Here is a 16,922-nt window from a genome sequence, read left to right as displayed (position 1 = left end):
ATGTTTCAAAAAAGCATTTATCCTTCAGGGAGAAAGAAAAGAGGAAGAACAGAAAAAAGCCAAGATAAAGGTTTGTTTTAATGTGTCTTCGTAATGTAATGTTTATTTAAAAAAAAGATTTGTGAAGCTGCTAATAGAAATTTTGCTTTATTGAACGGTTCAGTTCAACAACCAAACATTTATGCTAGTCTCTTTGTGTGAAGCTGAGTTTTCAGCAGTTGATTCTCTGGCTTGACTCTGTATATTTCTGTGTTCTTTTTGGCTTCAAAACAACGTGTTTGAAGATGTTTGATGGGAATAATTAAAACTTCTCAATGTTTGAAATTGTCTAGCAAAATGTTTTCCATCAGGCTACACGGATACTGCATTAATATATCAATGAGCTGCTCTAAGCTGTAGTTGGTAATATGCTGTTTGCTGCTGAGCATTTATGTGGCTAAAACAAATATTATTTTTACATAAACTTCTAAGTTATGTGAAACTTCTGTTAAAATCATTTGAAGGCTCAGATACTCAACCGGGTACCGATCCACATTCTCAGGGGCGAAAAACTCATCTTGTGTATATTACATTTTTAGCTATTGGAGTAACGCTTAAGAGAAAGTTATTTAATCAAAGAATGTCATAAATATGTGTGTAGAGCTGCACCGATGCCCAGTTATTGATCTTTAAAAATCTTGACCTGCCCATTTTGATTTTGGCCAATACCATTTTTTTTGTCTGTAATGTCACTAAATATAGCAAGAAAGTCAGTGATTTGGCAACAGTGGGGTGAATATTAGTAACTGTAAACATGCAGACATGACCTGGTGGGCCGGTCTGTCAGTCAAACGTCTCACTATAGAGCAGAAGAGAACAGAGGCTGATTTTTAAACCTTTGCTGACGAAAATAAGATCAGTGGCTAAGATTGGCTTCACATGTAAGTATCGGCCGATTACGATCCCCCAAAATTAAGGACATCAGCGCCCAGAAATCAACTGGCCGATAAATGTATCCTGTATTATACATGCATAGGTTGTAATGTAAACAGGACTATAAGAGATGCAGTAAGTTTATAGCAGGTGTGTGAATGACCCAATAGTTTAACAGTTGATTCCAGCCGGTCCACATTGTTAGCAGAAATAAAGGGCCCCACAACCAAATTTCACTTAGGGCCCCATGACGGCCGGCCCTGATTACCAAATATATATCAGTCCTACACAGCAGAAACAGACTTAGGGCTGTTGCAAGAGTACAATTCTGCGTGTAGAGGGATCAGAGCCAATTAGAAATCCAAGAAAAAGAAAAAAGAAATGTTTGTCAGGAAGCAAGTCCAAACACAAAGAATACTGTGTGCCCCACAAGCACTGCACTTGCAAGACATAATATCAAATCTCTTTATTGTCAAATCAGAGATTTGACAGAGATAGAATCATCTTTTTAATAACTACAAAAGATGACAGTTTAATAGGATTTAATTGACTCTTCTGCTACTAAGTAAGAGTTTGACAAAAACATTGTGACAATATCGCATACTATTTTTTTTTTAAGTATGACCTATCTGAATCACAAGGCTGTTCCAGTTCCAGCAGCAGATGTCACTTTTGTGAGTAATGAATGAAGCATCAAGTAATGAACCGCTGGGCAAAGCAAAGAGCAGGAAAGCTTCATTGCTTCTGCCTGAAATCAGAAAATGATTAAATTAAAAGGAAATGTAAGAAGCATATTCAAGTAAGCATTTATTAAAAGAAAAACCATTGAATTAAACGAAATGCAGTAAAACTGATGCAAACCACTCCAGATTTTTAAAACATAGGAATTGTCCTTTCAGATTGAACCCTTAAAACGAAAAATAAAAAACCTTGAAACAAAACTAAGAAACATCAAGAAAAGTCGATCGTTTTGAATTCAAATACAGCCACTTGATTACAACAGGAATGTTTTTTTCATCACATGATCTTAAAACGATTAACTGAAGGAAAACACAATGGTTACATACAGTCAATCCTGACAGTTGGACTTTTGTTTTAGCATTTGCAGGTACCAGTATTTATAATTAAGTGACGAATTATCAAAAGACATGTGCCAAACCTGTCTTAAGTTGTTGAACATGTTTTTTCTGTGAGGAAAATAAATATCTACTGTGCATTGCTTGTGTCAGGTTATAAGAGCAGTGATGTGTTATGTTAAAAAAAAGTGTTCACATGCACAAAATAGTAAGAAAATCCAAGGTGAAAACCAAAACAAAGCCTGAATTATTCAGATATAGAAAATAAAAGTCCCAGGATTTGATTACATGTCCTCGTTTTCTGTAGATTAGGAACTGTTGTCTACCAGTGTCCTGATTAAACAGTTCATTCATCGTTGTGCATTGTTGTGATATGTTGTCTCATTTTGTTACAGTTCCCAGTCCTTCAAATAGTTAATGATGTCACATTTGTCTACAAAAAGATCAAGTGCAGTGTCTGCTGCAATAACGTAGGGATTTCCCAAAAGAAACAAAATTACTTTGGAACCAAAATTTATTACATTACACAAAGAAGTACGTTTTTCATCTCTCTCCCTCTTCTCTCTTTCCCCTCGTTCCTCTTCTTCACACCTTTTATTTTCTGCCTTTCTCCTCTCATATTCCTGCCTCCATGCTCTAAACTCTTCCTCCTCCAGTTCCCTCTGGGCCTTGTAGTACATACTGTTGGTGTAGTGATGTCCCCCATTTATTTGAACCATTTCATCTATTTTATGCAGAAGTTCTGTTACCTGTTTTCTGTCTGAACTCTGCCCATTGATTAACGAGTGGTATCTTCCTCCACATTGATGTATTAGAGTTTGTAGTTGTTTGCTTTCTGCCACATAGTCCTCAACAGATTTACCTCTCAACAAGTCAGCATGAGTGAACAGGACTATGGTGTAAGTAGCAGCAGCAGAGCCAAAGTTATCCTGGATCCACTTCACAGTGTCCTTTTCCTCTTTTGTGAATCTCGACTTTAAGTTTATCACTAACAGAAAAGCATGAGGCCCAGGAACTGACAGCTTAACACACTGCTCAATGTCTTCTTTGAGTTGTACTTGTGTTTTATCTGTGTCAAATATTCCAGGGGAGTCGATCACCACGATGTTCCTGTCTCCTTCCAGTCGTTCTCGTCTCTCACAGGTTTTTGTCACCGACTCAGCCGAGGCGTCTTCTCTAAACACAGAGTGGCCCAAGATGGTGTTTCCTGATGCACTCTTTCCAGAGCCAGTTTTTCCAACCAAAAAGAGAGTCTGCTGCTTTGAAAAGCCTGAGAAAAGATTCAGAAAATTCTCCAGTTGTTAATGTTACAGTATGCTTTTTAGCTATGTAAGTAAACAATATCTGTACCAGCAGTCTACTGCATGTTTATGAGCTTCACATTCTGAAATATGTTATTAAAACATATTTTCACAATATAATTGTTTTAGATGAACATATGCATTACTTATTCTGCACCAGCAGGTGTTATGTTAACATTTTAAACATCAAAATTCAAAGAAAGACCATGTTATTATCGTTTTGTTTTGTTTTTTATCCATGTGAAGGAATGGAGTTTAGAAATTACTTTAAACAACTGTCTCTTACTCTGTATTAAAATCCTGCTTCATTCTGTTCAGGTTAAACACAGTGTGTCATTTTAATCTCACCTTTGCTTTGAGACTGGCAGTGAGCCATGACTCCACATAATGCAAACACCAAAAGGTGGAAGCAAGCTCGGTTCCAAGCCTTCCCGTCTACCATCACAGGATCACCAGTTTCTGTCAAAACACGGTTATATAAAACTGTAAATTGAACACAATCACAATTTAATTAGACCTTTAAAAATTGATGACATAGCAAAACGCTTTTCAGGCCTGCATAAAAATAGGACACGTCATGGGCTGTACTGGGAAAGTGAAACAATCCAGCACTGGTGTTCTCTGAACAGTAAGACACAACACATGTATGAAATAAACAGACAACATCTCTCCAATACATGAGTTTAGTAACAAAAATTTAACCTTAAAGTTAAATACTTCAATCAACAAACTCATTACGTTTGCTGGATGTTTGCATTCTTGCTCACGTGTATAAAACTAAAATCCAGATCTAATACAGTTGCTGCCTCTGTGTTGCAGTTCACCAAGATAAATATGAAACCCTTTTCTACAGAAACTGTTACTTGACTATAATGTAAATGGTGACCAGCTGCAGAAAATGAGTAAAGTCTTTAATTTACTAAACTTTCTTATATCTTCTTATCTGGTATAAGTGTCTTTCCTTGCACAATATTTGTTCCTTATCAGTTTCCCTCCACCAAAAACAAGACATCAAAATACCAACCTACCACTCAGTCTATTTAGCACAGATGAATAGAAAGCTGAGAATATCATATAGCATACCACGACAGCTGAAATGTCCCAGACTAAAGCAGAGAGAAATGAAAATCTTACACCAGACAAGCGCGATCTCGCGAAGCCAAAATTGAAACTTAACATTCCACTACCTGTCTGACCTGTCTGTAGAGCGTATTTGTCTGATAAGCTCTACAGCTTATCACCGTGCTTATTTGGGTCAGACAATCACAAAGAAAACTCGGTTTCTACCGCTTCTCAAATAAAACTTGAGAATGGCGCAGCAGCAGCAAAATTTAGTTGATTTTTTGTAGTGATTTACACATGAAATCCTGAGTAGACAGTATGTTTCCTGCTTGTTTCTAAGTAAACCTGAGACCTACTGTAGTTACGCCTTAGTAAGTGACAATCATCTAACACTGGTATTCTTCCTGGTCCGTTGAGGCAGTTGTTTAAGCTAATCTTAATTTAGGTACAATTCGGCCACACTAACAAAAATGTAACAAAAGTTAACAAAAGTGGGTTACTTTATGCTTTGTGCTGTACACATTTCTGGTAATGCTGCATGAGGAATTCAAGAATATTATGTCAAAACTAATCTAGTTGAAAACTAATTTCACTTCATTTTCAAATTTCTCTACAAACCTGGTTTCTAAGCATTGACAGTATACACTGAACTGCAAGATCATTGCATGCTTTTATTTATTTTATTCTTCATTTTAAATTTTTACAGTTTTTAACCTTTTGCACTTTAGTTTCATCATTCTATCTCATCTTTTACTCAATAGTTAAGCTGTGTGTAACTAGCTTAGTGACTTTGTTGACTGAAGTATTTAAGGTTAAATTATTTTTGTTTCTAAACTCATAGAGTGGAGAGATGTTGTCTGTGTTTATTTCATACATGTGTTGCGTCTTGGTGTTCAAAGAACACCAGTGCTGGATTCATGCCTTCATCTATTATTATTTTAAAACCTATACGGTTTATCACACAGGTACTTATAAGCAATACCTGAGAGTGATTTTTGCCAGGTGGTGCCCCAGCATGGTACATTTTAGATAACTAAATAGTTTATTAATCATTGCTCTATGCAATAATTGACAGCCAAAACAGACTTACTGTTGCACAATATTTGAGTCAATTATGCTGGTCAGGAGCAGATGATGGAAATTGGGGAGAGGTCTTCTAATCTGCTTGAAGACCTCTTAAAGTCTTCAAGCAGGCTTGCGGAGGTGTTGGTCAATGTGTGAGCTAAAGAGAAAAATGTTTCATTTTCTGCTTACACAGTTTTAAAACCACTACCAAGTTGGCTAGACATTTATTTAGAAATAAAACCAACAACAATACCCTGTATTAGCAAGAGTTGGAATAATTGCTACTTTTTCTGTTTTAAATAAATACACTAGTTGATATCATAGACCTTCATTCAGAATTCTTGAATAAATATGTTGTTGTGGTATTTTTGCTTAAAATTAACTTAGTGAGGTGAGTCGGCTGGCACAGTGGTTAGAGCGGGCGACTCATGGACAGAGGCTATAGACCTTATATGAGGCCGTTCTAAGTTGGACTCCTATCCTTCCTGCCTTTCCAGTATGTCTTCCCCCATTTGTTTCCTGTCAGATTACCATTAAAATAAATGCCACAAATGGAGAAATAAATCTTAAATAAACGGATAAGCTAATGGGAAAGGTTTACATCAACTCAAAACATGTTTATAGAATATTAAAAAATGTGTTGTGGGGTTCTTATTCCTCTTTATACAGATACATACAGATGTTCAATGTGTAGTAATAAAATAAAAACAGAAAATAATATATTTAAATAAATTGAATCTGGAAGAATGAAAATGTTTAATTGTATAGGAAATGTAGGAAGAAGCAAATTCAAATGAGAATGTCTTAAAACAATGCAACAAAACTGACATCAATCATTTGGGATTTCTATAACAAAGACACTGTCACTCCAGCTTAGATTAAACCCATAAAATGGAAAGAAACAATGCATTGAAAGAAAATAGTACATTGTTTTTGAAAGTTGTTGCTAAGAAGAAACTTACCCCATTTTTAGGAAGCCACTTGATACAAATGTAATATTATTTTCAGCTTTCATATGTAAAATTTCTCACATGAAATGTTATAATTTTATCAATTACTCATAGAGACGATAACAAAAGATTACGACGGTGGTCAGATTTTTAAAAAATTAAGAAAGTATAAATAAACAGTTCTGCAGAGACTGAAACATGTTCACCAGTTTAATGACAAGTTTGGCACATTTCTGACTGAGATGAAGAAGAGCATAAACTGTGCACGAGTTGTGTCGGGATAACTAAGAGCAGTGCTGTGTAACGTTGATGAAACTTGTGTTCATATGCACAAAATAATATTAATTAAAAATGAACAACTAAGAAGGAAAAACCCAAAACACAGAGCCTGAATTGTTCATATTGACTATACACATGCAAGGGGTGGATTTTATGTGTCTGTATTCTGTAAATTAGATATCGTCAGCTACCAGTGTTACCAGCACGATTACTGTTAAACATGCACCGTTGTGTTCACCAAGTGATCAATATATATTGGTTCATTTAGACACATTTTCTACTGCTTTAAGAAAATACAGAGCCTATGAGTTCACAGTCAGCAACAAAGAAATCAACAGCACCTCCTATTTTCACAAGGTAGAAATTGTTTGTCATCATCAATCCCTTGGCAGTAAGACTTAATAGTTTACACCTAAAACGGAACTTTTCATCTCTCTCCCTCTTCTCTCTATCCTTCTGTCTCTCTCTTTCATATTCATTTGTACACCTTTCCCTCTCTGCCTGTCTTTTTCTCTCTTCTTCCTCCCACCATGCTCTTACCTCTTCCTCCTCCAGTTCCCTCTGGGCCTTGTAGTACATACTGTTGGTGTAATGGTCTCCCCCATTTATTTGAACCATTTCATCTATTTTATCCAGAAGTTCTGTGACCTGTTTTCTGTCTGAACTCTGCCCATTGATTAACGAGTGGTATCTTCCTCCACATTGATGTATTAGAGTTTGTAGTTGTTTGCTTTCTGCCACATAGTCCTCAACAGATTTACCTCTCAACAAGTCAGCATGAGTGAACAGGACTATGGTGTAAGTAGCAGCAGCAGAGCCAAAGTTATCCTGGATCCACTTCACAGTGTCCTTTTCCTCTTTTGTGAATCTCGACTTTAAGTTTATAACTAACAAAAAAGCATGAGGCCCAGGAACTGACAGCTTAACACACTGCTCAATGTCTTCTTTGAGTTGCACTTGTGTTTTATCTGTGTCAAATATTCCCGGGGAGTCGATCACCACGATGTTCCTGTCTCCTTCCAGTCGTTCTCGTTTCTCACAGGTTTTTGTCACCGACTCAGCCGAGGCGTCTTCTCTAAACACAGAGTGGCCCAAGATGGTGTTTCCTGATGCACTCTTTCCAGAGCCAGTTTTTCCAACCAAAAAGAGAGTCTGCTGCTTTGAAAAGCCTGAGAAAAGATTCAGAAAATTCTCCAGTTGTTAATGTTACAAGATACTTTTTTTTTTACCAATGAATATGAACAAAACATCTTCATATATTTTTTGGAAGACACATCAATACACAAAGTGAATCACATAAAGTCACATAAAAATGTTTGGTGTCAACGATCTTTGCTGTTTGTTATGTTGATGCCTTTCCTTTGAGGTATTATAGTTTTTTCAGTGACCATGTTGCATGTCTCAGAACAGAGTTGAAATGCTCAAAACTACTTGTTCAATCTTTAAATCATTGTGTCACTTCACAAAAAACAGCAATTTCGCATTCCTTTGATGAAGTCGCAAATGCTTTCGTACATCAAAAAGTATTATATGGATTTCTGTTGAACAGTCTTGACCTCTGCAACATTTAAGCAAAGATTTGTTGTATGGGTTCTCTGTCCTGCCCCAGGATCAATGATTGTCACCTGTGTGGGTTTGTTGACAAAGGACCGTTCATTAAAGTCTGCTTTGTGTCCAGACCAAACAAGTGGAAAAATGGATTTTCCAGTGTTAATACAACCTAACTTATTTGTGTTGTAAAAATGATTGGTGCTTCATTCTGTTCAGGTTAAACACAGTGTGTCATTTTAATCTCACCTTTGCTTTGAGACTGGCAGTGAGCCATGACTCCACATAATGCAAACACCAAAAGGTGGAAGCAAGCTCGGTTCCAAGCCTTCCCGTCTAACATCACAGGATCACAAGTTTCTGTCAAAACACAAAACACAAGGTCTAATTAAACTGTGATTAATTAGACATTTGAAACTTGGCATTTCAAAATGCTCTTCAGGCCTGTATTGAAAGAACAAAGTTTTTTGCCCACATCATGGGCAAAACCCACTCTTGGCTGGGAAACTGAAACGGTTTATCATGTTTGTTGGTGTTATTGCTCTGCTAAAGGAATATTTAAATTTCCTATCTGTTTTAGATGATCTTATATATTAAGAAAGTAAAATGTTTGCCTTTGGATTAAAGTCTTGTATAAATGCAGAGTGGAAAAGGTAGGAAAGAACAAATTTTATGAAATACATATAGGTAAATATATGGAAGACCAAAACTGACATAATAAGAAATAAAAGCACATCCAGATCAAGTACAGTTGCTGCCTCTGTGTTTGCAGTTCACCAAGATAAATATGAAAACCTTTTCTACAGACACTGTTACTTGACTACAATGTAAATGGTGACCAGCTGCAGAAAATCAGTAAGGTCTTTGATTTCCTAAACTTTCTTATATCATCTTATCCGGTATAAGTGTCTTTCCTTGCACAATATTTGTTCCTTATCAGTTTCCCTCCACCAAAAACAAGACATCAAAATACCAACCTACCACTCAGTCTATTTAGCACAGACAAATAAAAAGCTGAGAATATCATATAGCATACCACGACAGGCTTCAGTGGCTTCGGATCGCTGAAATGTCCCAGACTAAACAAAGAGACATGTTTAGTTTGGGACTAAATGTTTGTTACACCAAACATTCGCGACAACGCAAAAGCAAAACTGAAACTTAACATTCCACGTCACTACCCTGCATATACCCCAGATAAAGACAAGAAATCTTGGTCTCTACAATTGTACTGCTTCTCAATTAAAACTTGAGCTTTATCTGAGAATGGTGCAGCAATTTGTGTCAGTGATTTACATGAAAACCTGAGTAGACACTATATTTTCTGTTTTTCTAAGTAAAGCTTCCTGAAGACCCTAAGTGACTGTCACCTCACACTGGTATTCTTCCTGGTCCGTTGAGGCAGCCGTTTCCTGAATTATGGTTTGAGGAGAAATTTGGACACACACTTTTTTTCACAAGACTGTATCGGTCTATTTAGATTGGGTATTACTCTTTACCTTTCTCCTCCTTATTCCCAAATTATTTCACTGCAACGCAATAATTAATTGCACTGTGTTCTGGTTCACTGCAACAGAGCTGCTTCTAGATATTTCCTGCAATATGCGCAAAGTTTTGGAACGTAACAAGAAATGCAAATAAAGAAACCAGACATTTTAACTCTTGAGGAAACAGAGAAAAGCCTCAACCTGCTCCAGCATGCAACTTTGTGAGCACGCATTGCCCTCTAGTGGTCCTGAAGAAGCATAGCCACTTTCCAGCCCATTTGCTCGCCTTTTTTTTTTTGTTTTGTTAACTGTTGGGTGAAGATTACTTTTTAAAATGTTAACACTTGTGATAGCAGGAAAACGTGAAGGTTCTGGAGTAACTATCTCTGTCTCCTGACCTTAATATCACCAAAACACTTTGGGAAAGTCTCAAACACGCGACACATGAAGGCAACATCTTACAAGAACGGAGTCTTTACATTAAAACATTAAAAACAAACCTCTGATCAGGGTCATTTGGTTTGTTTCTATTGTTATAATGGTTCAGGGCAATTACTGTTTGATAATAAATAGCTTAATGCAACCAATAACTAATTGAAGAAATGTTTTGCATCAGCACTCCTATAGTCTGTTAAAAAAGTATTAAATTCGAACAAAAACAAAAGGAAATACTGCAGTCGTATGTAAACTTCTGAGCACAGCTGCAGTTGCGTGACAGCATTGCAGCCCAGATTTTATCTCTGCAGCATGGTCTCACTGAGCTCCTGTGAATTACTGGCTGATTGTTGGTCTGTCAACAAACACAGCGTTAAACACATAAGGTGCCGTCTTGCTGACGTTTCCACCTTATGATTGAATTCATGGAAGCTCCTGAAAAGTCTTGATGACAACCAAACCAGCTGGAGAACAGGGTTTGTTTTCTGTTCAGTTTTGCTCTATTTGTACTGCAGCTGAAAAAAATGTGTCCTTGCCTTGATTGAAAGGTAACATGAGTCACTGTGGAAACTCTTTAAGCTTATATGTTCTTTTTACACGACAGAGAAGTGGATGCGAAATTCAACAGAAGTGGGTTTTTTACTCTGCTTTTGGACATAACCTGAATGTTAGAGAAAATTACTAACATGAGATGAAAAAATATCAGATGTAGCTGTATGGTTCATAAAATTATCTTTAGCAACTTTTCCCTCCTGTTCAAGATAAAATTATATGTATCTTTTTTTGTTTGACTTTAAAGAGATAACTGTTTGTAAAAAAACTAAAAACATAAAATAAGTAGGTATAAATAACAATCAAACTAAATTGTATTATGTCTTCGGCTCTCCAGGTGAAGATGCATAATTTCTAGGTCTGGCAAAGAAACCTGAATTTTCATAGGCTGGAGGGCTTAGGTCCATATGGGACCCACTGGTCCTTATGGGACTCAAAGTCTGGGCCCCATATGTTGAAGAGCTGTTTGGGGGTTAGAGGTTAGGACTAAGGTTGAGTTAAATTAAGTTTAGATTAGGTTTAGGTTTAGACATGTACTGGTAATGGTTGAATTTAGGGTAAGGCTATGTGTGTGGGGGTGTGGGGGTGTGTGCGTGTGTGTGTGTGTGTGTGTGTGTGTGCAGAGTTGGGCGTGCGTGTGTGTGTGTGGGCGTGTGGGGGAGTGTGCGTGTGTGTGTTTGTGTTTCAAGGATAAAGAGAAGACAACAGGGATGTGAATCCTCTTCACCTGTAGGCAGAGGCTGGAGCATCTGTTCAAGTGTTTTGCTATGAATGTGCTGGCAGTGATTGCTCAGACAAAGAGGGAGCCACTGCACGTGCAGCACGGCTGTGTGGGCTTCAGTGAAATGAAAACAGCTGCAGTTTTCTGTAATTTAAACTTTACGCACGTGGCACCTTGCTGTAGAGAAGAAATCTCAACCTTGTTTGTTCCAGAGGCTAAAAAAAACAAACAAACTATGATTAATTATTGATCTTAGGCTTGCAGTTTATGTCCTGGTACATCTTTATGGGTTGGAACTTTTTCAAAAAGTTCATTTTTTTCGGTAAATAAAATTTGAAGTGTAATGCATATATAGATTACTTACACACAGAGAAAGATATAGTATATTACCAACAGAATTTTTATTAATTTTAAAGGTTATAGCCTCCAGCTAATGAAAACCCAAAACTCAGTTTTCAATAAAGAAATGTTGACCAAGTATAAAACATTTAATGCCACAGTCAGGACTGCTTTTATATGGAATACTTCAAGATGACATGGAGGTGATTATCTTCCTATTGACAGTACTATGATATTGCAAAGTATGCCTAGATGGCTTAGGTTAAGTGTATTTGCCCATACAGCATTAAACCACATATTGCTACATTTGGAAATGTTGGTAAATGTGATGTCCTGCTCAGTATGGATCATAGGAGTTTTGTTTGAATGCTGTTGGACTTTATATTTGATGGCTTTTTAATTGTGAATTATATTTACTGAATAGTGTCCGGCTGTTTTTATGCATTTCTTATTAAAAAGAAAAATATAAATAAATACCCAGCTGGGTTGGGAACTCCAGGTGGAAATTAGCACCAGAGCTACAACCTGATACAGTGCATCTTTCCTCTTGAGGTTAGTGTTTATTGTACATTGTCCCTGTTTTAAACTGATAAAATAATAACAAAAAATAAAATCAGCATATTCTAAAAGACTCTAGAACTTTTTTACAAATTGAATATTAAAATGACTCTACTTTAAACCACTGTGTTGTCATTTATGCACCGTCTTGAACGCTTTGTAAATCTCCCCCTAAAGTGCTGAATTAATACTCACACTGTGCTTGTTCCATACATTCAACACCAGAATTAAAGGGAATTCATTTCAAATTTGAATGAGATCCCACATTTCAAATCTGAAAATAAGTGCTGAGAGTTTACAATCGCAGTAACTTGTTCACCCTCCGTTTTATATGTATGAATATCCTAAATATGAACATAGACAAGCCTCATATAGACAGTGGAAGTGATGACCATAGATCTAACATCCACACAGGCTTATGAGCTGTGCTGTGCTTGACTCAGACGAGGCTGCGTGTGAAGACTAAGAATGAGTGGCTGCAGATGATGCATTCACTGCCCAAGCCCTCTGAAGGATATGGTCAGAATCTGCACTTCAACAATAACCTTCTGTTAGCTGTTCTCTCTGGTCAAATAATGGTTTTATTGGTGTGTTTCCAATCATCTCTCAGCATCTCTCTAGCCTTATCTCTAACATTGCTCTGAGCCTTTCAGAAGTGATGACTCACTCCATTATAACAATACCCAATTTTCATTTGTGTAAAGCATAATGGCACCCAGGCAGTAACAGTGTGCTGTAATTATTAAATTAGATTATTTGAGCATTATTTCATCTCTCTTTTTTTCAGTTGACAAAGCAGAAGCAATTCAGATTTTATTTTTCCAACAAATATTACCTGAGACGAAAAGGAGTGGGCGATGCTTAAGTGATATAAGAAGCAACCGTGAATATTGTACCGTGGAGATTTATTGTGTGTTACTAAGAGGACTCCAAAGCAGTACCCATGGAAACATATCCTTTGACCCTCTGACAAAAACAGAACTTTTATCCGCAATTACAAATAACCCTATTTAGAATGATAGTTGTATGAAATGTTTCTCCATATTAGGATCTAATTTTCCCCCTTCTTTCCCTGTTGTGATTATACATACCAAGCATCCTTTTTTTGAAGGTTTCCTTACAAATAAACAAGTAAATAAATAAATAAACGAAAAGATGAACGGAACAAAATGTAAACAAATGTATTCATGGGGTCTCCTGTCAGATCTGAGAATTAGTAGGTATTTGCCAGCTGGGAAACCCTGCTTTTATGCAAGTGCTGAAGGTGTGTGGGATTTCTGACAATCACGATTCAGTTATTACGCACTAAAAACAAACACACACACACACACACCCACACACACACAGGAAGAGGAAAAAGCAAGTAGGCGGGAAAACACAGAGCTGCAGCCGCCTAATAGATTTCTGAAAGCAGGTTATGTAAGGCTGAACAAACCAAGGTGCCACGTTCCTGAGTCAACAGCCTCCCACAGTGTCCTTCTAGAAAGAAAGAAATAGATAGATAGATAGATAGATAGATAGATAGATAGATAGATAGATAGATAGAAATGGTGTATACTATTAGTGTTCTTTACTGATAACCCAGTGTTATACAGTCGGTTAACCTTGATGTGTTCGGTTGATGAAGGGAGTCAGACCACAGGAGTTGCTGGTTGTTCTTTAACGCAGGTTGCTGGCAGAGGCCTGCACAAATGGAAATAAAAATGCCCTTTAACATGCAGCTCTTCCACTCATTCAGTCGGAATTCCCCTCTTCCCAGGCAGACTAGCGCCAACTGAAGGTAGTACAGTACTATTGTTCTTGTAAATAAATTCACAATAAAAAAGGTATATTTCTTGTAAAATAAAAAAAACTCTGAATGTTTTGTGCCCTTAATACAACCAGCTTAAACATTGTAGAACAACAGAACCAACCTGCACAAATGGAAATAAAAATGCCCTTTAACATGCTCTTCCATTCACAGGTGTCGGATTTCCCCTAGCAGACAAGCACATGGAGAAACCCTGTGACTAACTAATAACAATATCTTTAAGAAAAATGTTCTTAACTTGTCAAAAAGAATACTCCTCTGTATGTATTGTAACAAACATTCACAGCTGCATGTACTTACAATTATTTTACATATTTCATAAAACGCGAGCTTAATCAAAAGCAAAGAAAGTTTCCTACCTCTTCCCAGGTAGCCTAGCGCCAACTGAAGGTAGTACACAGTACTGATGTCATAAAGTGACTCTTAAAGTGACAGTACAGGTACTAGTGCTTATCAAAATAAGTAAAATAATAAAATTCTTAAAATATAACCAAAAAAATAGGCTTTTTCAGTGTTAATCAGAATTTGGTGAAATTTCAAACATTATAATAATAAAAAATAAAAGCACACTTTCTAAAGTTGTTACACTATGATGTCAATTGCTGCAATCTTCTTTGTCAAAAGATAATAAACACGCTTTATTTTATTAAAAATAATTTATTTATTTTTAATCATTTTGATTTTAAAAAGTCAAAGTGATCATTTATTGACATTTCTTCGAGAAGAAAAGTGCTCATGCGTTGTTGTAATCCACAGGTGTCAAACTCTAGTCCTCCAGGGCCGCTGTCCTGCAGTTTTTGCGCCACAGGTACAAAACACTGGAATGAAATGGCTTAATTGCCTCCTCCTTGTGTAGATCAGTTCTCCAGAGCCTTAATGACCTAATTATTCTATTCAGGTGAGGTGCAGCAGAGGCACATCTAAAAGTTGCAGGACTGCGGCCCTTGAGGACTGGAGTTTGATGTAATCGCTCTCAGTCCTTTACTGAATTTGACATTTCTCCAGTCCTTGGCCCGGTTTTGTTCCCTTCCGTGGCCCAATGATCTGCCGAAGATCTGTGGTGAAGCTCGGCCGACGGGCCAGTGGGTACAGGGTGCCACAGGGATCATCTCGCCTCTCCACCTTTCCACCCTTCCACGCCGCCCGGTCCGTCCGCAGGGCCTGGTACGACCGGAGGGACACTTTGCGGTGCTGAAACGGACCCGTTTCCGTCGGAAGGCCGCCCCGCTTCGCCAGGGTCTCGAAGACTTTGTCGAGGTTGGTGCTGTCCTTCGCAGATGTTTCAAAATACGTGCAGTCACCGCCGAGTGCTGTGAGCACTTCCGCGCGTGAAATCCCTCTCTGGGAGTCAAGGTCCGCTTTGTTGGCGCAGACCACGAGCGGGACCCGCGGCTGTGCGCAATGCCCCGGCACCGAGGACTTGGTGAGCTTGGATTTAGCGGCCAAAATCTCCTCTCGCAGGTTGCACACCTCCTCGAAAGAGCTCCTGTCGTCGAGGCTGAAGACGAGTAGGAAAATATCTCCTGTGGAAATGACAAAATAAAATAAACAATTCGAAGTTGTTTAGTTAATTGTACGCATTGTGCAGATAACAAATTGCGCAAGCAGTTGTAACATTCACCCTAATTTGTCTGTAAGTTTCACATTGTTTAAGCTACTTTTGCATACTGAGACAATGCGCACCAGTGAGAATGGAGAGTCGCCGCTTGGCCGGGAAATCCCTCTCCCTGGACGCGTCCAGGATGTCTATTTGGTAGGTCTCCCCGCGGATGCAAAATAACTTCCTAAGGAAATCCTCAGAGGTCGGACTGTACTCCTCCACAAACCCGTCCCGGAGGTATCTTCTGAGGATGGCGGTCTTACCAACCCGCGGCGCACCGAGAACTACGATGCGTTTACAGTTCTGCGGCTTGGTGAGGTAAAGAGGGTCCGGTCGGTGCTGCAGACCGCTGCGACGGGTCGGGCCGTGAAAGACTAAATCTGTTAGCTGATCCAACGAGGATCTCTTGGCGGGATGGCTGTTCTTTGCGCCGCCTGTCTTCTTCTCCTCTTTCCACTGAGACGTGGCTACTTTAAGCAGACCTAAGCCCGCTTTGATTCCAGACGAACTCAGCTGCTGCGACGCGTGTTTGTAAGCCAGCCAGACCTTGGAGAGACCAGAGCATTGTCCGTCATTGTTCTCCTGCAGGTGCGTTTCTTTTTCGGCACATTTGAGCTGGTGCCGCGCAGAAACGGAGCTGGTCGGGGCGCCAGTGGAAATGCTTCCCATTTCCATCGCTACTGGCGCTTTTTTTTTTTTTTTTTTGCGCAGCCGAAAAGCGGACAGAATCACAGATGAGGCTGGGATTCCTCAGTTCTCTGTGTGTGTTTGCTGATGTCAGCTGCCTTTATATACTCGCTCCTCAGCCCCGGGAGGGATTCGTCCGCGTCATGCTGACAGAAAAAAAACAGGATAGCACTGAGCAGGGAGCAGGACACATTGAATGTGATGTACTAACATAATTGTCCTGTTTCTAACGTTAATCTTTCTGTATAATAATAATAATAATAATAATAATAAACCAAGAAATCATGATCTGACATAATTTTTTTATAAAAGTATTGCTGATTAAACTTTAAAAATTAAGTAGCTTTATGTTATTAAAGCTAAAGTTTAATCAGTAATACTTTTGTAACAAATTTATGTCAGATCGTGATTTCTTGGTTAATGTCAAGTTGTCGTACTGAAGACATTTTGAATAATGTCAACTTTGTATTAAAAGTCAATAGTCATAAATATTCATGAAGACTCATTCATGTTCATGGCAGGCGTTATGTCATGTTTATG

At 38.1% G+C, this 16,922-nt stretch overlaps 3 protein-coding genes across 7 annotated transcripts; all 3 read right to left on the bottom strand.

Moving 5' to 3' along the window:
* Positions 1-2,010: 2,010 nt before the first annotated feature.
* LOC114144658 (GTPase IMAP family member 4-like) lies at positions 2,011-11,274 on the bottom strand. Of its 2 annotated transcripts, none has more exons than XM_028017725.1 (3): positions 9,230-11,274; positions 3,638-3,772; positions 2,011-3,258 (listed from the first exon to the last, which is right to left on the bottom strand). In XM_028017725.1, the coding sequence occupies exons 2-3, from the start codon at positions 3,729-3,731 to the stop codon at positions 2,378-2,380; spliced, it is 975 nt and encodes a 324-aa protein (XP_027873526.1). In that variant the 5' UTR covers positions 3,732-3,772; positions 9,230-11,274; the 3' UTR covers positions 2,011-2,377. The 2 variants fall into 2 exon arrangements, with proteins under 2 accessions (XP_027873526.1, XP_027873528.1); XM_028017727.1 differs by lacking the exon at positions 9,230-11,274 and adding an exon at positions 5,442-5,846.
* Positions 6,174-14,485, bottom strand: LOC114144641 (GTPase IMAP family member 4-like). Of its 4 annotated transcripts, none has more exons than XM_028017697.1 (4): positions 14,455-14,485; positions 14,199-14,262; positions 8,443-8,553; positions 6,174-7,814 (listed from the first exon to the last, which is right to left on the bottom strand). In XM_028017697.1, the coding sequence occupies exons 2-4, from the start codon at positions 14,230-14,232 to the stop codon at positions 6,931-6,933; spliced, it is 1,029 nt and encodes a 342-aa protein (XP_027873498.1). In that variant the 5' UTR covers positions 14,233-14,262; positions 14,455-14,485; the 3' UTR covers positions 6,174-6,930. The 4 variants fall into 4 exon arrangements, with proteins under 4 accessions (XP_027873498.1, XP_027873499.1, XP_027873497.1 ...); XM_028017698.1 differs by having other exon boundaries at positions 14,396-14,474; XM_028017696.1 differs by lacking the exons at positions 14,199-14,262; positions 14,455-14,485 and adding exons at positions 13,721-13,764; positions 13,890-14,054.
* A 239-nt stretch (positions 14,486-14,724) lies between these two features.
* rasd2b (RASD family member 2b) lies at positions 14,725-16,480 on the bottom strand. The gene is made up of 2 exons (XM_028017703.1): positions 15,779-16,480; positions 14,725-15,618 (listed from the first exon to the last, which is right to left on the bottom strand). The coding sequence occupies exons 1-2, from the start codon at positions 16,368-16,370 to the stop codon at positions 15,077-15,079; spliced, it is 1,134 nt and encodes a 377-aa protein (XP_027873504.1). The 5' UTR covers positions 16,371-16,480; the 3' UTR covers positions 14,725-15,076.
* Positions 16,481-16,922: the final 442 nt, after the last annotated feature.

The sequence above is a fragment of the Xiphophorus couchianus genome, chromosome 5, assembly GCF_001444195.1.
Source record: "Xiphophorus couchianus chromosome 5, X_couchianus-1.0, whole genome shotgun sequence".
Lineage (NCBI taxonomy): Eukaryota > Metazoa > Chordata > Actinopteri > Cyprinodontiformes > Poeciliidae > Xiphophorus > Xiphophorus couchianus.
Note: the sequence above shows the minus strand (reverse complement) of the source record. Positions and strands in the feature narration are given on the sequence as shown.